A 16272-nucleotide genomic window follows, 5' to 3' on the forward strand; every position below is an offset into this window, starting at 1 on the left:
ACAGGGGAAAAAAAGATACTAAAAGCTCTAAATTTCCTCATTCTTCTCTGCCTCTTCAGAGCAGACACTAAAAGAAGGGCAAGAATGAATCTATGCCATAGAAGCAGCAGTTAAAATATATCTGTGAAAGCATAACATTTGTTCATACTGAAATGCTTTTCCTATTTTCAGGAATTTCTGGTTCTTTTCATCAATTCTATTCAAAATAATTTACCTTATAAGCTGCCAAGTGCAGAGCTGTAAATCCATTTCTTGTTAGTCTGGACGGGCGCAGTCCTTTTAGCATAAGAGTTCTAATGTGTGATTTGTTACCTTTAGGGTGAGAATTGGAAAACAAAATCATTTACAGAGAAGAATGCACAGATGAATTAAGAAACTTCTGTGTGAGTCTGGAAGTAAAGAGAAATAGGTAGCTTATCTGCCGACCTGAGGCAAGTCATGAAATACATCTGGTGAAACCTCCAGATGGAATCAGCACCACCTCCTCACCCAGCGGGACAGCTGCAGATCCGGCCATGGGCTGGCTCACTGTTCATGCTTTTATAAGGATTCCTTAAGGACAGTTGAACTTCTAAAGAAGCAAACTCCTCTTTTAACATCCAGACCGTGCTGCAAAGGACTCCATGCACCAGCAGGTGCTTCCAGAAGCTCTGGTTTCTCAGGCACTGAGCTCAGAATGGCAGCACTGCTCTCCCTCCCCACAGCAGTAGTGCAGGACAGCTTTGGGGGATGCTGGTGAGTGTCAGCATGGACAAGGACCTTTACCCCTTCCCTTCTGGTGCACACTTTGAGACTTGGGTCTCAAAAATGTATCTGCCTTCTGAATACCTATGACCATGATCAGGGACAATGCTGGATTTAACAGCTTCTCTCCCTCCTTCAAGTGGTCACATTCCATCCCTAATGAATTAACACTGCATGTTTTCTTGAATTTCCTCTCTGCGATCCCACCCATGGCTCTAATGTTACCAGGTACCATTGACATCTTTGGATTTGATCTTGCACTCTCTGAAATCAAGTGTAAAGATCCACTCAGTTTCCAGTGTGCAGGATCAGGCCCTTCTTCATGAGAGCATCTAAGATGAGCACATCATTTATGCACGTTAAGTACTTTGACAAGCTGGAAGCTTAGGGTAAAATTCTCTTCAGCCTCTCTCACCCAATTTCTGCTGAAAATTGTACAACAAGTGGAAAGTGTGTACATGAACTGATGGCTCACTATGTGGGTAACAGCAGCAGTGTGGATCCAAGTGGAAAATTCCACCACTAGTGTGTTTTTATGGGCATCCCACAACACACCTTGCACTCTTTTCTTGTGTACTCCAATCTGTACTACAATCCTATCAGCTGTTTTTTTTTCACTAAAACATTTGAGTTGTTCTTTTAATCACCATGAAATAAAAGACAGGTATTTTCATTAGACCAGAAAAATAGATGTTGTATGTACGGCAAAGTATTGCTAAAAGTTGTTCCCTGGCCTGAAGTCTACACCATGTGCAGAAATGTAGAGCAATGCTGTATGACGAGTACGGGTTGATCAAATTAGTTGAACAACTGTAGTGAAAAACGCCACATTATCAATCAGAACTTTTCCTGGGGTGGAGAACCAGCCATAATGGGGTTCTGTGGAACTCAGCGGTGGAACTGAGAGCAAGGCTAGAGGTGCTTATCCATCTCTCAACAAGGGCAACACGGAGAGAAACTCACTGAAAACATAACCTTCCTGGCAGCTATTGGACAGAACAAATCAGTAGTCATGCAGATAAAGTGTTTAAAGAACCTAATTTTTAAAATACATACCCCCACATACGCAGCATAAATGAAGAAGAGAGAGCCCATTTTCTGTGCGGTAATTTAAATTGACTTTGCAGAAGGCTTCATCGGAGCTGAAAAAAGAGATTTTACAGATTATTACTATTTTCATCCTTTACCACAGTTTCTTTCATTTGGAAAAAAAAAATTAAAAGAGAAATCTCAATATAATTTTTTTTTGAGACACGGGGCTAATTTTATACCAGTTTACACTCTGTAAGAAATGCTTTACTAATAACTAGTGAGCAGTCAAGATTTATAGTTTCCTGAACAATACTGCTATTCAGTTACAATATACATATTCTAAAATCAGCTAAATTAGAGGGAAAAAAAAGAGGAAAAATTCTTTAGAAATATAAATAACCTGTACAAACCCATTTTTTAATTGATGCAATACTAACTAAGAACTATTTTAAAAATCAATGTATTTTTTCTAAAATGATGCGCAGGATATGCACAGAACTAGAGGCAAACAAGCCAAGTCAGAAGAATAACCAGAAAAGCCTTTCAGCAAGTAAGGCCTGTAATGCTCAGCAGGCTGGTGTGATTTTATAGCTCTGCTTTTCTGCTTTGTTTTATTGTGATACATTAAAATAGAATTTTAAAATAATTTATAGGTCCCCATGTTGACTTCACATAATCTTGTGGTCAAGTATTTCTGATTTTGATATTAACAATTAAAATACTATAGTTTGTACTCACAAGGAAAGGCTTGTTCACACTTAAAAGTCTCAGACAACTAAATGTCACTTACATATTGTGACACTGGGAAAGTGAAGCTCAATTTAATGTTTAATTTTCTTCCACATTTTTGGTACAGTGTTACATTTTTACATAGCTTAATGATTTCGTAGTGCTTCCTAGGCCACACAAAGATGAAATGAATAATTAAAATGAAGTAATTATTATTAATACATTTCTAATGTAGTAACTCTTAAATAGGGTCCATAGCAAGTTTGACTCATTAAAAGACATTCAGAATGTCTTTGATGCTCTGTGTGACAGTGTGGGGCTCTACCCACCTTTGGTTACAAGTCCTATCCAAATGCCATTATAGCTTTACTTGAAAAATTCCTGAATGCCTGAAGTGTCACATTTATTTTTTAAACAGTGACGAAGAGCCCCTGAAAAGTGTGAAGGAAAGTGATCACTATTTTTACTCACAGATTGATAAATCATTACTCTACTTGAACACTTCAGCTTCTGCCGTCGAGTCTCATGGGTTTACTTTATCACAGATTGACTTGTTACTGCTCCATCAAATATTCTCAGTAATTACAGTTGTTGACAATTAAATACACATAGCAATTAATACTTTTGTGGAGAATGCCGATATCGGTCTGTCAAATTCAGGGTTTTTTCCATTCAATATCAGTACAACAATAATCATGGTTTAGCAGAACACCTAGACTTCTGTATCTAGAAATCCATCCCGAGTGAGTAGCACTGCTAAACATAGTTAACAAAGTTGTAATTAAAACCAAGATTTTAATACTTCTCACTCCTTTTAAAATATAAACCCTTTCTTACTGAGACTGACATGGGCATGACATCTGTATGACCAGTTCGACTTTTTTGAGCTTGTGATTTATTTCTGATTAGAATCCTCTATTTTTTTAAGTGGTTTTGATGCCTGAAATTATTTACCTGACTATTTTCTTTACTTATTCACAGTCAGTGAGCTGGGTGTTTTCTGTATTTGAGGTGTTCAGGTAATGCCCATGTCACTTGGCTGGGTGACCTTGGTTGTTAGCACGTGCTGTGCTGAGAAAGTGATCACAATCAGGAATTTTAAATCCACTTTCAGAAGATAATCTTCTTTTGTGTTTGTTTATAATCTGTTACTTCAGCAATATGACAGTCTGAAGAAACACCTTAGCAAAACTGAAAAGTACAACAATAAATGTGGACACCCCATTAAAGCTAATTAATTTACAAAAGTACACAGATGTTTGTTGTAAAATACTAGCATTAGTAATTAACAGCCACTAATTTTGGTACTATGCTGTGGGGCTCTGGCCCAGAACTGTAGTGACATATTCCCAAAAATAGACATTAAAGAATGTGCATTGCATATGGGAGACATTCCTTCCATAAGGATACACCTGAAACTGAAAATACTGTTTAATAGCAAATATTCATTTGAAAGAAATTAATAAATAAGTTTCCAGAATATTTTACCTGAAAACATGCTTCAGTTCTGTCAGCTCCTTTTCTTTGATTTGCAGGTCATCTTCTAATCGTTCTATGATTATAGCATACGATTCACTAACTTTCTTCTTCCATTCATCTGACAACAAAAAACCCCTGATTCATAAAATGCTTCAAAACACATCAAACCAGCAACTCACATGATAATGTCCCAGTAACCACAGTACCTCATTTTTAAACAGCCAATTGTACACTCTTTCACGTATTTCCTATTAAAGTGTGAAAGTTTAAAATATTACAGCTATTAAACTGTTTTTGCTGTGACAATTATAGACACATAGACACTGATTTCATAGACAACTAATACACATGAATCCTCATCAGAAACGATTTTAACTTGAACAAGAGAAAACTCAAGCCTCAGGTTGCATTTGTTAGCTCTTATTTCCTAAATCTCAGCAGAGACACACAGCATAAAAAAGTCAGAAGTTTAACGGTTTTTCTAATGAAGTATGAGTTAAATCAACACAATAATTTAAGTTAACACGATCTTACAGGGTTACACAAAGAAATTTAGTTTACTAGCTTTTTGTCTTCTGTTACAGACTGCGTATGCGACTTGGGTTAAGTCATTCTTCTTGTAAGCCAAGAACAACACAATACCTTATCCTTGAACTCAGGAGTAAATTAGCAACGAGTTCTTTCCTGAAATATCATTTCCATCTTGTAGATGGATGTATGGTATATTGCGTTTAAAAAAGCAGCATTAATTACCAGTGCAAGTTTGGGTTGGTCTAGATTTATAATTTCCCATTTGTCCAATATATCTTCTTTGTTTCAGCAAAGTTCCTGCAGTAATATGATTCCTTGTTCAAGAGCAGTGACAGTCCCACTGAAAAATACTTTTGATAGTCTCTGGCTAAAAATAAACCCTGTGCCAAATGGAATGTCATGCAACAATGACACGGAGCAAAACTGGCAGTGCTGCCAACTGTAAAAAAAAATAATAACGGCACCTAATCAGCTTGCTCAAAACCCTCCTGTCTGTTCCAACAGAAACAGTTGCTCTCATCTGTTGAATCCCTAACACTGGGGGGAAGTGGGTGATTTGGGAGCTTGCTACTGGTTTTGTAGAGAAAAAGGAGTTTTAGAAGCTGAATCCCAAGAATACTTTCAGGATCCCTGAGGAGTTCTGGGGGTCCCCAGTCTGGAGAGGCTAGGGATGATCTCAACTCGTCACGTCAAAATGAATCCTAACCCGGGGGAGGGCTGTGAAGCACCTGGGTATCTTACTTAGGATGTGTCACGCCAGAGAGTACTGGCTTTTTGTGGTTGGGTGATATTTGTGCACGTTGTTATGCCCAGGAAGCCCAGAACATTTGGACCATGCACAGAAGCTCCACAGAGATTCCCCCAGCAGCCCGGCTGTTGGAAAGGGCTGTGGTGCCGCTGGTGAAGGACGTGACCTGCTGGCAACTGGGCTGGCCACACAGGGAGGGGACTCTCCAGGTCACTCCGCTCCTGCTCCCGCTCTGGCCAGAATTTCTCCAGAGATGGAGGAGGACACAGCCAAACTGCCTGGTTCCAGTTTCAGGCAGACCAGGAACAAGGCAGCTGAGGACCAGGTATAAATCCTTTGCTCAGTCCAATTTGTCCTGTTTGTTCGCATTTTACCTCGGCCCCTCTGCCCCAGCGACGCAGTGACACCCCCAGCACCTGGCTGATGGCCAGGGTGACCTGAGCAAACGGCTCCGTGTCCGTACTCATCCGAGCAAACGGATCACAACAGAGCGAATCCTGACTGTGTGCAGAGCTGCAGTCCTGGAGACTGTGCTTCAGAACTGCCTGAGGTGGTTAATAGCCCAGTAACACCGCTTTTCACTCCCCCACACGGAATGTCCTCGGTGATCCGGTGAGCACAGATCTGCCCATCTACTGTCTGCCCTGTTCACCTCCATTTCCCCACGTTCTCCATCAAATGGGACTACTTTGCACATATTGTCCCAGGAATTCGGGGATTCATGCTGGTTTTTGTATGTGTCTCCTTTTCTCCTTTTGCTGTTTTATTTATTTGGTATACAAATAGTCACATGTGTATAAATATACACACCTATATTTATTTACTTTTAGATACACATCTATATATTTAGAGTGTGTTGATTGACCTTGGCAGCAGCTCTGTGTGTACGTTTCTTATTTGTCTCAGTTCAGGATCCAGGACAGAAGACATACATTAATATAATACACATATATAAAATCTTCAACAAGCTGCATCCCATTGTAAACAAACTCGCACTCCTGTGATAGCTCCCAACGTAGCACCAGCTCATCCATTATTCGCGCTGATTTACACATGAAACCAAGGATGTATTTCAGAAGACTTTGAACTGCTTTGACAATATGCCCTGTGATATTCAACCAAATATTTGCAAAAAGGCACCAGCCTTGTAACCGATCCTCCCCATCTAGTTGCCAAGCAACTGGGAGAGCTGGAAATGCAGCTCGGAGACGGGTATCTCCTCTCCTGCCGCTTCTAGTAGCTGAGTGCTGCTTGTTTCTCTCCAAATGTCTGAAATGCAGCCATAGCTGTGCAAAGGCAAGTGTTTTGGCCGTCTCTCCCTCCTGCTAGAGCGTTCTGGGGTAAGAAGGTCTGCAGGACACGTTCCCCTCAGCACACACCTCCCTCGGCAGCCCAGGCTATGTCAGGAGCTCAGCAAGGGACGCATTTGGTCTTTACAGAGCAATGGAGCTTTCTGAACGTTTTCTGATCCACTCATGCGGGAGGGTGTTTACCATATTAGGATTATCTTTGATTGTCCAATAAGACAGATCAGCCTTTTTCTTTGTAGCCTGTGATTTTAGGAGCTGCTCTGAAAGCAGGGCCCGCAGCTGGACCTCCTGGCTCTGCAAAAGGTGCAGCCAGGCCTCTGCGGCGCAGGAGAAGGCGGCGGTGTCTCCAATGGTTGGATCACATAGAATCATAGAATCATCAAGGTTGGAAGGGACCTTTCAGACCATCCAGTCCAACCATCAACCCAGCACTGCCAAACCTGCCACTGACCCATGTCCCTCAGCACCACCTCTGCCCGGCTTTGAAATCCCTCCAGGGATGGGGACTCCACCACTGCCCTGGGCAGCCTCTGCCAAGGCTTCACAGCCCTTTGGGGGGAGAAATTGTTCCCAATATCCATCCTAAACCTCCCCTGGAGCAACTCGAGGCCATTTCCTCTTGTCCCATGGCCTGTTCCTTGGGAGAAGAGACCGACCCCCCCTGGCTACCCCCTCCTTTCAGGGAGTTGGAGAGAGCGAGAAGGTCTCCCCTCAGCCTCCTCTTCTCCAGGCTGAACACCCCCAGCTCCCTCAGCCCCTCCTCACCAGACTTGTGCTCCAGACCCCTCACCAGCTCCATTGCCCTTCTCTGGACCCGCTCCAGCACCTCAAGATCTTTCCTGTCATGAGGGGCCCAAAACTGGACCCAGCCCTCGAGCTGGAGCCTCACCAGTGCCCAGTGCAGGAGGACGGTCACTGCCCCAGTCCTGCTGGTCACACTATTGCTGGTACAGAGTAAGGAATCAGTTCTCAGGTGTCTGAGACTCCTCCTTCTCCTGCCCACCCCGCAGGTGTGTGCAGCACTGTGCCATGGCCTCTGCTCCGACCCTCCTGCCCCAGCTGCATGGAAGCTGCAATGGGGCCCATCACCCGAAATGGCTGGGCCTTCTGCAGTGCTGTGCCCCCCCAGCACCGCCCAGCCTGCCCCCGCTCCCCTCGCCCCAGGGACACGGAGGGAGCCGGGAGGGCTGCGTGTGGCCATTGCCTGCCCTCAGCAAACATCATCTGCAGCTGCTACCTGGGACAGCACGTCCTGTGGGCATCATTCCTATGGCATCTTTTATTTTACACTATTCCACTATTGTGTCATATGATCTGGGTAAAAGCACTTCAGTCTTCACCTTAATGATAATAAAACCAGTAATCATATTGTCCTTTTTTGTAAAAGTCTTGAGATTTATGAAAGAAACCCTCATGATCAAGGCTGTAAAAATATAAAAATGCTTTATAAAGAGCATTAAATATCCACGATGAGAGATATGAAATGATTTGCTTTAAAAGACGTAAATACCTTGCATATTAGTTATATTCTAGTACTACCTACATTATGAAAATATATCGAGAAGAAGTCACCAGCTTCTATACCATGTTCTTATTCACTCCTTGCAGACGTTTGTGTGGGTGAAGATTCCTTGGTCTGGACACGCAGGGAAGAGCACCAGAAACTACAGCACAGGAGGAGGATCCCGGCAGTCGGTGAAATTGACACAACAGCTTTGTTCATCATGAAAGCAACTGGCAGGTGAATTCCTGAAGCATTCATATCAGAGGCAGTTGCAGAATAATTGAAACTACGGGGGAAAAGAAAAGGCAAAAATTAATAATAATCGCAGAGCCTGTTTGCAGACCGTTTGCAAACAGAGAAGAAAGGAATAACTGCAGTGACTGCTGTGTTAGGCCAGTTCTAATGAACATCTGTACAAGCAGCACTAAAATGTCAAGAGCAATGTTTTTCAGCGAGTAAAGTCTTCGGATGTAATGTTTACAAACTACTGAGCTGTACAAATTTCTTTGATTAATTTTTAAAAAGTTTTATTGCAGTTTTATGTTTGGAATGTGCAGCTGTCATGCCCAATCTCACCAGAGAAACATGAAAAATTCTTTTCCCTTTTCTGGTTTTAAATGTCCTTCACAGGGAGGCTTTACAGGATTAAGTTTTCTGAAGTCATCTTTATTTCAAATTAATTAGAACATATCCATATCTACCATTTACTTTGAGAGGCGGTAAGTTTCTCATATACATTTCAATGTCATTCTGGTGACATTCAGATATGTCACAGAAAATGAAAAGGGCATTAAAAGAAAATGTATTTGAATGAAAACGAAGTACAAGGAACTCTGTAGCCCATATAAGGAAACAGGTGTTTACAATGGCTTCTCTGTGGCAGTGGATTAAAAGAAGAATAGTATTGCTATTTTTGTTCTCACAGTACTAGAGTGGCATTTGCACAGGGATTAATTTCCCACATGTGCAGAGAGGATAAAATGAAGCTGTTGCCTCAGAGATTTAGGAACGGGAAGAGGCTGGAACCGCTGAGCTCCAGAACAGACAAACTCCCTGTCCAAGTTGAGAACATTTCTACGCAGATCCAACTGATTGTTGGAGCTTGTTTTCTTCCGTCAGTTCCCCAAATCCTTCTGGTACAGGTATCTTTCAGCTGCTCATTTTTATTTCAGCTGTCTTCCCTTGTGTTCCTTTTTAAGTGCCCAATTTCTCAGATTTCAATTTCCTGCCTAAAAGGTTACAGAAATAATCCCCCTCTCTCAAATTTCATAGTGTGATACATACAGTATGGCTAAATCTCTGTTCATTATAACATGCTCTCAAAGCATTCAGGGAAATCATTAAGATGATGTTCATTATGAGCCCTATTATTGCACTACACAGCAAAACTAATTAAATAAAGTAAGCTGACATGAATAAAATCATTAAACACTCATCTTGGCTTTATTTGAGACTGTACCAGCCTGAGTGGCGTTTCAGGGCAGACGGAGCCAGGCGATGATCTAGGAGCCCGTACAAAGACCGCGTCCATCTGGGAAACTCAATAAGCCTTAACCAAAATGAAAGTCCAGATTTCAACGGCTGCCTCTTGCTCCTAGAAGGTCTTGCCTGACTGTCATTCTCAGCGTTGCATCCTTTACTATCAGACTGGGGGAAAATCATGGGCCAGGATGCCAGAATGGTCTCATTTTCAGAATCTGACACTAGAAACCAGCAACCCCACAATCACTATTATCTCGCTGTTAAATTTCACTGTGTGGCCTTGCACAAGTCTCTCAGTTTCCTTGGGATGAGTTTATCCCAGCTGGTTGCATGAGAAAATTGTTGTCATCTACCTTAACAGCAGCCTGTGAAAAAGAAAGATAAGCTTAAGCTGGTAAAATGCAATATGAATAAAATACATACACAGATTGTGTACATCAAACTTAGATTATTACTGTCAGGAAGCGCCCAGTGGGAAGCCTTTCTGATTTTAATAAGATTTGATCACACTATAACATAGCCCTTGTTGTAAGGACTAGAATTTGTTACAGCTAAAACCCCTGCACGCGTCTTGAATAGCTGCAATACACACAGCAAAGAGCTATCTCATGCCTCAATAGAGACATTATTGTTCAGCTCTGTCATCAAGGTTACATACAAACACTCGCTTATGTATATCCCCTCTCTCTCTCCTTGACAGAAATACCACTATGTTAACTCAAAAGTGATATCCCATCCAGGACAGACTAACTGCTCCTGCCCCTGCTCCTCTGCTCTGCAGCCCCAGCACTTGCTCTTCCTCACTGTGGAGACTCCTTTCCCTCCTGGGCTCAGGGAACCTTTACTGCACCAGGACGCTCGCCAGGGACAAATCCCTGGCCCCTGCCTACAGCGAAAGCAAAACTGGTGACTTCAACCAAACAGTACTCATCCCAGGTTTTCAGATTTCATTCTGAAACTGACGCAGGAAAAATCAACAAAACCAGCAATGTTCTGTAACCACCTTGCAGCATTTAAAAATCACAAAAAAGCCTGCAGAAACACATGCCTCATTCTCCCAAATCTTCTCAGCAGAATTCAGCAAAGTGCAATGGATGTGTGTTTTAACTCCTAAATTCCACCAGCCCTTGGCAGCTGGATGCCCGGATTGCCAATCCCGTTATCCATCTTCATGCCCTAACGTTCTCTACGGCACGGTCCATTTTCTCTGAATATTTCCATAAACTTTCTAATCTCATGCTTCACAATAATAATTAATTTCATTGATAGCAAGAAAGACCACAAAGGATTATGGATGCATTAGAAATTCAATGGGCAAACATGCACTTCCTGTGGCTCAACTGAACTTAGTAGGAGCTTACACATCAAAATGTCTGTTCCTAAATGTGGAATGTGCATGAGCATGCATGCACATAACACTGTATGATATAAAAACAGATGGGAAAATAATTACAAACTCTGGTCTATTCCTAAATGTGGAGTCCAAGACTGAATTTACAGACTGTGCGTGAGCATGCATGCACATAACACTGTATGATGTAAAAACAGATGGGAAAATAATTAAAAGCTCTGTAAAATAAAATATAATGTTTAATGTTTTAATTAAATATTACATTAAAAATGATTGTAGTTTAAAAATGAAAAATATTAAAAATTCAGATATTTCAATACTTGTGGAATAAATTTGTTAAGCCTGCTGCCATTAACTATGGCTAATACTGACCAAAATCCACTTTCTAAAATTCAAGACAAAAACATTTAGTTGAAAAGGAAAGTGTGAAGTGGCATGAAGGCTTAGAGCAGTCTAACGGTTCCTACCTAGCAAATCAAATCTATGCTTATTCCATTACAAGAGATGTTTTTTATTATTATTAAGTTCTTTGCCTCAAGGTCTGAATGCTTTATGTCCTAACATAGCAGCACAATTGATGTGCTGCTAAGAACTGTTAAATGGGGCTGGACATTACATCCTTCACCGGTTTTTCAAGGTCTGAATGCTTTATGTCCTAACAGGGCAACTAATTGATGTGCTGCTAAGAACTGTTAAATGGGGCTGGACATTACATCCTTCACCGGTTTGCAAAAAATCTATCATGTCAGGCCTTTATTCAAAGGTTAAGAAAGTATTTCCAGCCCCACACTGAAGTGTTCAGCCACAGCAATTCCACTCGCTCACGTATTTCAGTATCTATAAATGCAGCAGTGTCTGACTGCGTGTTTGGGGTGTTTGAACGCAGACACTGTTTGTTCAAGCAGTAGCTTCACGGGGCCGTGCTCTACAAACTGCCCAGCGGAAGAGAAGATCAGAACAGGAAAAACGTCACGTTTTGAGGATGCTGACACCCAGCTTCCTTAGAAGAACTCTGCTTCCAAGACCACAGCCGCTGCTGTGTGATCCAGGCTACCCCAATGCTTTCCAAAGCCCTTCAGTCAGTACGCTGTTCCTCGTTCTTTCTTCCCATTACTTATGCGTCAGAAGCAAATCCATTTTCTATTTATGTCCAGATTGCTTTCAGTAATGAAATCAATACATGGTACTTAAGGAATCGAGAATAAATGCAATTGTAAGAGTTAAAGTGAATAATCATGTTAAAAGAATGCAACTTAATTTTAGTGTTACTAAATATCCAGAAAGCTTGTCTAGCAGTAAAGCCATCATCAGGGAAGTCTTTCCAGAACAAAGTTTGGTCTCCAGCAGAAGAGGCAAGGTCTACATCTAACGTTTGTTTTCCCCAGAGCGTTTTGTATACTCGAACAATAGATGAGTACATGATGCAAACAGGATGACATACAAACCACCGTTTCGTGCTCCCTGTTCTATAACTATTTTTACTTTTACTTTACATTTATCTTGGACCTTAATGTTCTCAAATCTACTGCTGTTTCCACAATTAAACTATTATTTTACAGTGACTTTTAAAACCTCTATTTGCTCAGAAAAAAACCCCAACAAAACCAGTATGTCTTGATGCCAGGTTTTGACCCCAATACTTATAGTCACAAGGGAAAGAATAATCTCTCATGCAAATCCTTCTCCTCTGATGAAAAACAAGAAAGTACAAAAAAAATTACAGAATGGAAAAAATAAAGAAAATTATTAATGCTTAGGACAGGACGCGAAAAACAAGAAAGTACAAAAAAAAATTACAGAATGGAAAAAATAGAGAAAGAAAATTATTAATGCTTAGGACAGGACGTCTTGATTTTAAAAGTACTTTTAATAAATTTACCCCTACCTATTTGAAATACTACTGTAAAAAGGCAGCCTGGAAATCCAGAAACACAAGTTATCACTGTATCGTTCCACGGTGCTGGAGCTAATGCTCTACTTTTAAAAACTTTTCAAGCAGTTTTTGGGCAGATTTCTAATTAATTTCTTCTGTATCATATTCTTACTGACAAAGACTACAAAACATGAGAACATGCACCCCAAGAAAAGTCACCAATTAGTGTTTTCAGAGATCTGAAATACTTCATTCTTTCATCAAAAGCACAGTTTATCTGCATTTGCTGCATTATTAATGTTACGCTACAGCAGCATTGTTAAAGTAATGTCATTGTTTCTACTTCAATGAAATCAGAGCAAAGCTCTGTGTACTTTCTTCTTCTGATTTTTACAAGATGGGAAGCAATCAATCACCCAAAAATGAAAAAAAGAAATTGGTTCAAGTAGAGTTCATTCTACAAATCCAACTTCTCTTTTCCCCTTCGTAGACAGATTTCATCATAAATTTGCTTCCTAAACTTCAACATGTCTTCCACATCTTTGCAGGCGAGCATTTCTTCAACAGACAACAGCTTAAAGCCGTTCAATGTAAAAGCTGACGCGCGCTGCACAGAATTTAACATTTTTAATGACATTTCAACTGATTCAATTAAAGTAGAGCAAACAGGGAAAATCCGCGCGGTCCACAGCCCCAGACGTGTGCTCCCAGAGGAGAAGAGCTGGTCGGAAACCTGCACACCCCAGCGCCCCAAGCACTCCGGGAGGCTGGCCCCAAAAAAACGGAGTGAGTGTAGATCTGACAGCGACTTCACACTCCTCTTCAAGTCATCTTCTACACCAAACACCATACTTATGTACTTCACTTGGTCGCTCATTCTTATACTTAATGAACTCAGAAAACAGTTGGAAGGAACGTCTACTTTCAGATTTATGTGGGATCCACTAATAATGCTGTTCTTCCCTACGGAGACTTCAGGGCCGACTCTGGAGTACTCGACAACGGAGCCAGGTCCCACGGAACACCCCGGCTCCAGCACACTCTGGATGACAGTTGCTGAGGGATCTGAGCTCCCAGTGCTCTCAGAAAAGCTGCTAAAAGCCACAGGCAACAAGTCAAGCTCAAACTTCAGCTCACTATCAGAGGTAAAATGAAACAAATACTCTTGCGTCGTTCCAATGTGATAGAACTTGGAGTTGTTTAAGACTATGATGTTAAGTGGAGTTCCCTTCAGCAGGGAGTACAGCTTCTGCCGCACTTCCACCAACTGGGATTCCTCTTTTGTCACGTTACCGGTGTGTTGTGTGTAATCTTGAGTGGCCCCAGGTCCCAGGGCCTGGAGGAAGTCACCGTAGGCATCTATTTCACAGCAAAGAGTGCCCATCTGCTTATAGAATGCCAGTAATTGTTCCGCAACGCCATGATCCATGTAAAATATACTGTCTGTGTACACACACTCCCAGCCCCGTTCTGAGGGACTCTGCTGAGAAGAACCCCCCCTGAGGCACACTGCACCACACCGGTGCATCGTCTCAACATCCGGCTTGTGCAGGAAACGATGGCAAGACGTGTATTCAACGCCTCCTTCTCCTGAAAAGCTGGATGGATCCAGAACAAACACTCCGTGAGTGGTGCCCACTGTCAGATCCGAAGGGTGAGCTAGCGCGGTAAATCCCGGTCTGTCGAAGGTGATGGTTTCTGTGGGCCCCGTGCTGTACAGCTCTATGTCGTCTGAGCACGTAACGAGAACGCCCGGTTTCATGCGAGCGGGGAAGTCGATGTACATGGCCAGCTTCAGGTCCAACATCTGGTACACGGGGTCGCCAAAAGGCAAAGCCGTGAAAATCTTCCCCAGGGCGCTTGCGTTTGGTAAACGCTGACTGTAACCACCTTGAGGAAAAAGACATTTTCAATGGTACAGAGACACTGTCTGTAAGTGAGCAAAGACTAAACCTGCACAGCTATTTCACATCTACACAGAGGTATAACCCCCCAGCTCGGTCCTCCTCAAAAGGTGGCAGATGTGAAAAAAATCATCAAACCCTCTTCTTCAGCATTTCTCAACACAGATCTGACCTTATGTCCAAAATTCACCATCACCTAAATGGCCTATATTAAAATTGTCTCTGATTCCACTGCCTTTAGTTTGCTTCAGAGCTGGAACAAGGACCACTTGTCTGTCATGCAGTCAGGGGGAGCACGAGCTCCCCTACAGATGGGGACACGCTCCTTCCATGGGAATTTCAAGACAGGAGCTTAATTGAGATACTCTGAATTACACTCCTTTACCCACTGTTTGGTTGAACGACCTAAGTGCCGGGAAGAAACGCTTCAGTGCCAGCACAGTCTGCTGAGGATCAATCTGAATCCAAATGACCAGATCGGGCACATCTGGGATTACTTTTCGGAGGGAACTGTATGTCACAACTCCGACTCCTTCTCTGCCATTATATTATTCTTAGAAGAAAAAGGAGGGTGTATACAATTTTAGAGTGTGAAATGTAAATCAGCATTACCAGAGTGAATCAGCAGCACAATAAAAGAAGTCCATTTATCACCATACAGATCTTCCAGGCATTGAAGAACATGAAGCGTTGACCCACCGTTTCCTACAGAAAACACACGTTAGTGTCTGCTGAGAAGCGCCCTGGTGATATCTGCACCGACCCGGGGGGCACGCTGGGACCCAGGGCTGCGGGGGGCCAGCAAGAAGAGCCTTTTAAACCCTGCCTTCTGCTGTAGAAATTAAGTTGTTGTTTATTTTTACAAAGTCCTTGTGACTGCAGAGGTGATCTTTTAAACACACCGAGTGTCTACGGGTGTGCAGACACCCGTCTCCATCACAGTGAACAGGAGACCTTATGGTGGCCTTTCAATATCTGAAGGGAGCTACAGGAGTGCTGGGGAGGGACTCTTTGTCAGGAAGTGTAGTGACAGGACAAGGGGTAACGGTTTTAAATTGGAAAAGGGGAGATTTAGATTAGATACCAGAACTTGTTTGGTGTGAGCGTGGTGAGAGCCTGGCCCAGGTTGCCCAGAGAAGCTGTGGAGGGGTTCAAGGCCAGGTTGGAGGGGGCTTGGAGCAACCTGGTGTGGTGGGAGGTGTCCCTGCCCAGGGCAGGAGGTGGCACTGGGGGGGCTTGAAGGTCCCTTCCAACCCAAACCATTCTATGATTCTATGACACCTCCCGCACCCCAAGCAGGACCCGGTGCGGGGGAGGCCCGTCCAGCCCAGCCCGGTGGGTCGGAGACGGAGGGGTTCCCTACGCACCCATCTTGTGGCCGGGGGGATCCACGAAGACATGGTAGCGGGCGCCCAGCGGCAGCTCCTTCCCCCTCAGCTTCTCCGCCAGCTGCCGCCGGTAGGCCCGGCCCTGCTCCGCGTCCGCCGCCGTCACCGCCACCACGTCCCAGAACTGCCCGGGAAGGGCGGCTCTCCCTGCGGGTAGAGGGGGCTCCGCCTCAGGCCGGGGCCGGGGCGGGCGGCGG

General features: G+C 43.0%; 2 protein-coding genes across 2 annotated transcripts in view; both read right to left on the reverse strand.

The window, feature by feature from the left end:
• Nucleotides 1–4871, reverse strand: part of TNNI3K (TNNI3 interacting kinase) — a 58832-nt gene extending 53961 nt beyond the window's left edge. The window contains exons 1-4 of the mRNA XM_014937541.1: nt 4738–4871; nt 3994–4102; nt 1801–1886; nt 215–312 (exon numbers count right to left, since the gene is read on the reverse strand). Of these exons, the coding sequence (XP_014793027.1) occupies nt 215–312; nt 1801–1886; nt 3994–4102; nt 4738–4777 (333 nt within the window). The 5' untranslated portion in view covers nt 4778–4871. The remainder of the gene's footprint in view (nt 1–214; nt 313–1800; nt 1887–3993; nt 4103–4737) is intronic.
• Nucleotides 1865–16272, reverse strand: part of FPGT (fucose-1-phosphate guanylyltransferase) — an 81993-nt gene continuing 67585 nt past the window's right edge. The window contains exons 3-8 of the mRNA XM_014937190.1: nt 16055–16265; nt 15300–15392; nt 12796–14673; nt 8117–9924; nt 3994–4102; nt 1865–1886 (exon numbers count right to left, since the gene is read on the reverse strand). Coding sequence (XP_014792676.1) covers nt 13241–14673; nt 15300–15392; nt 16055–16265 — 1737 coding nt within the window. The 3' untranslated portion in view covers nt 1865–1886; nt 3994–4102; nt 8117–9924; nt 12796–13240. The remainder of the gene's footprint in view (nt 1887–3993; nt 4103–8116; nt 9925–12795; nt 14674–15299; nt 15393–16054; nt 16266–16272) is intronic.

This window comes from Calidris pugnax, unplaced genomic scaffold (genome assembly GCF_001431845.1).
Source record: "Calidris pugnax isolate Ruff unplaced genomic scaffold, ASM143184v1 scaffold29, whole genome shotgun sequence".
Lineage (NCBI taxonomy): Eukaryota > Metazoa > Chordata > Aves > Charadriiformes > Scolopacidae > Calidris > Calidris pugnax.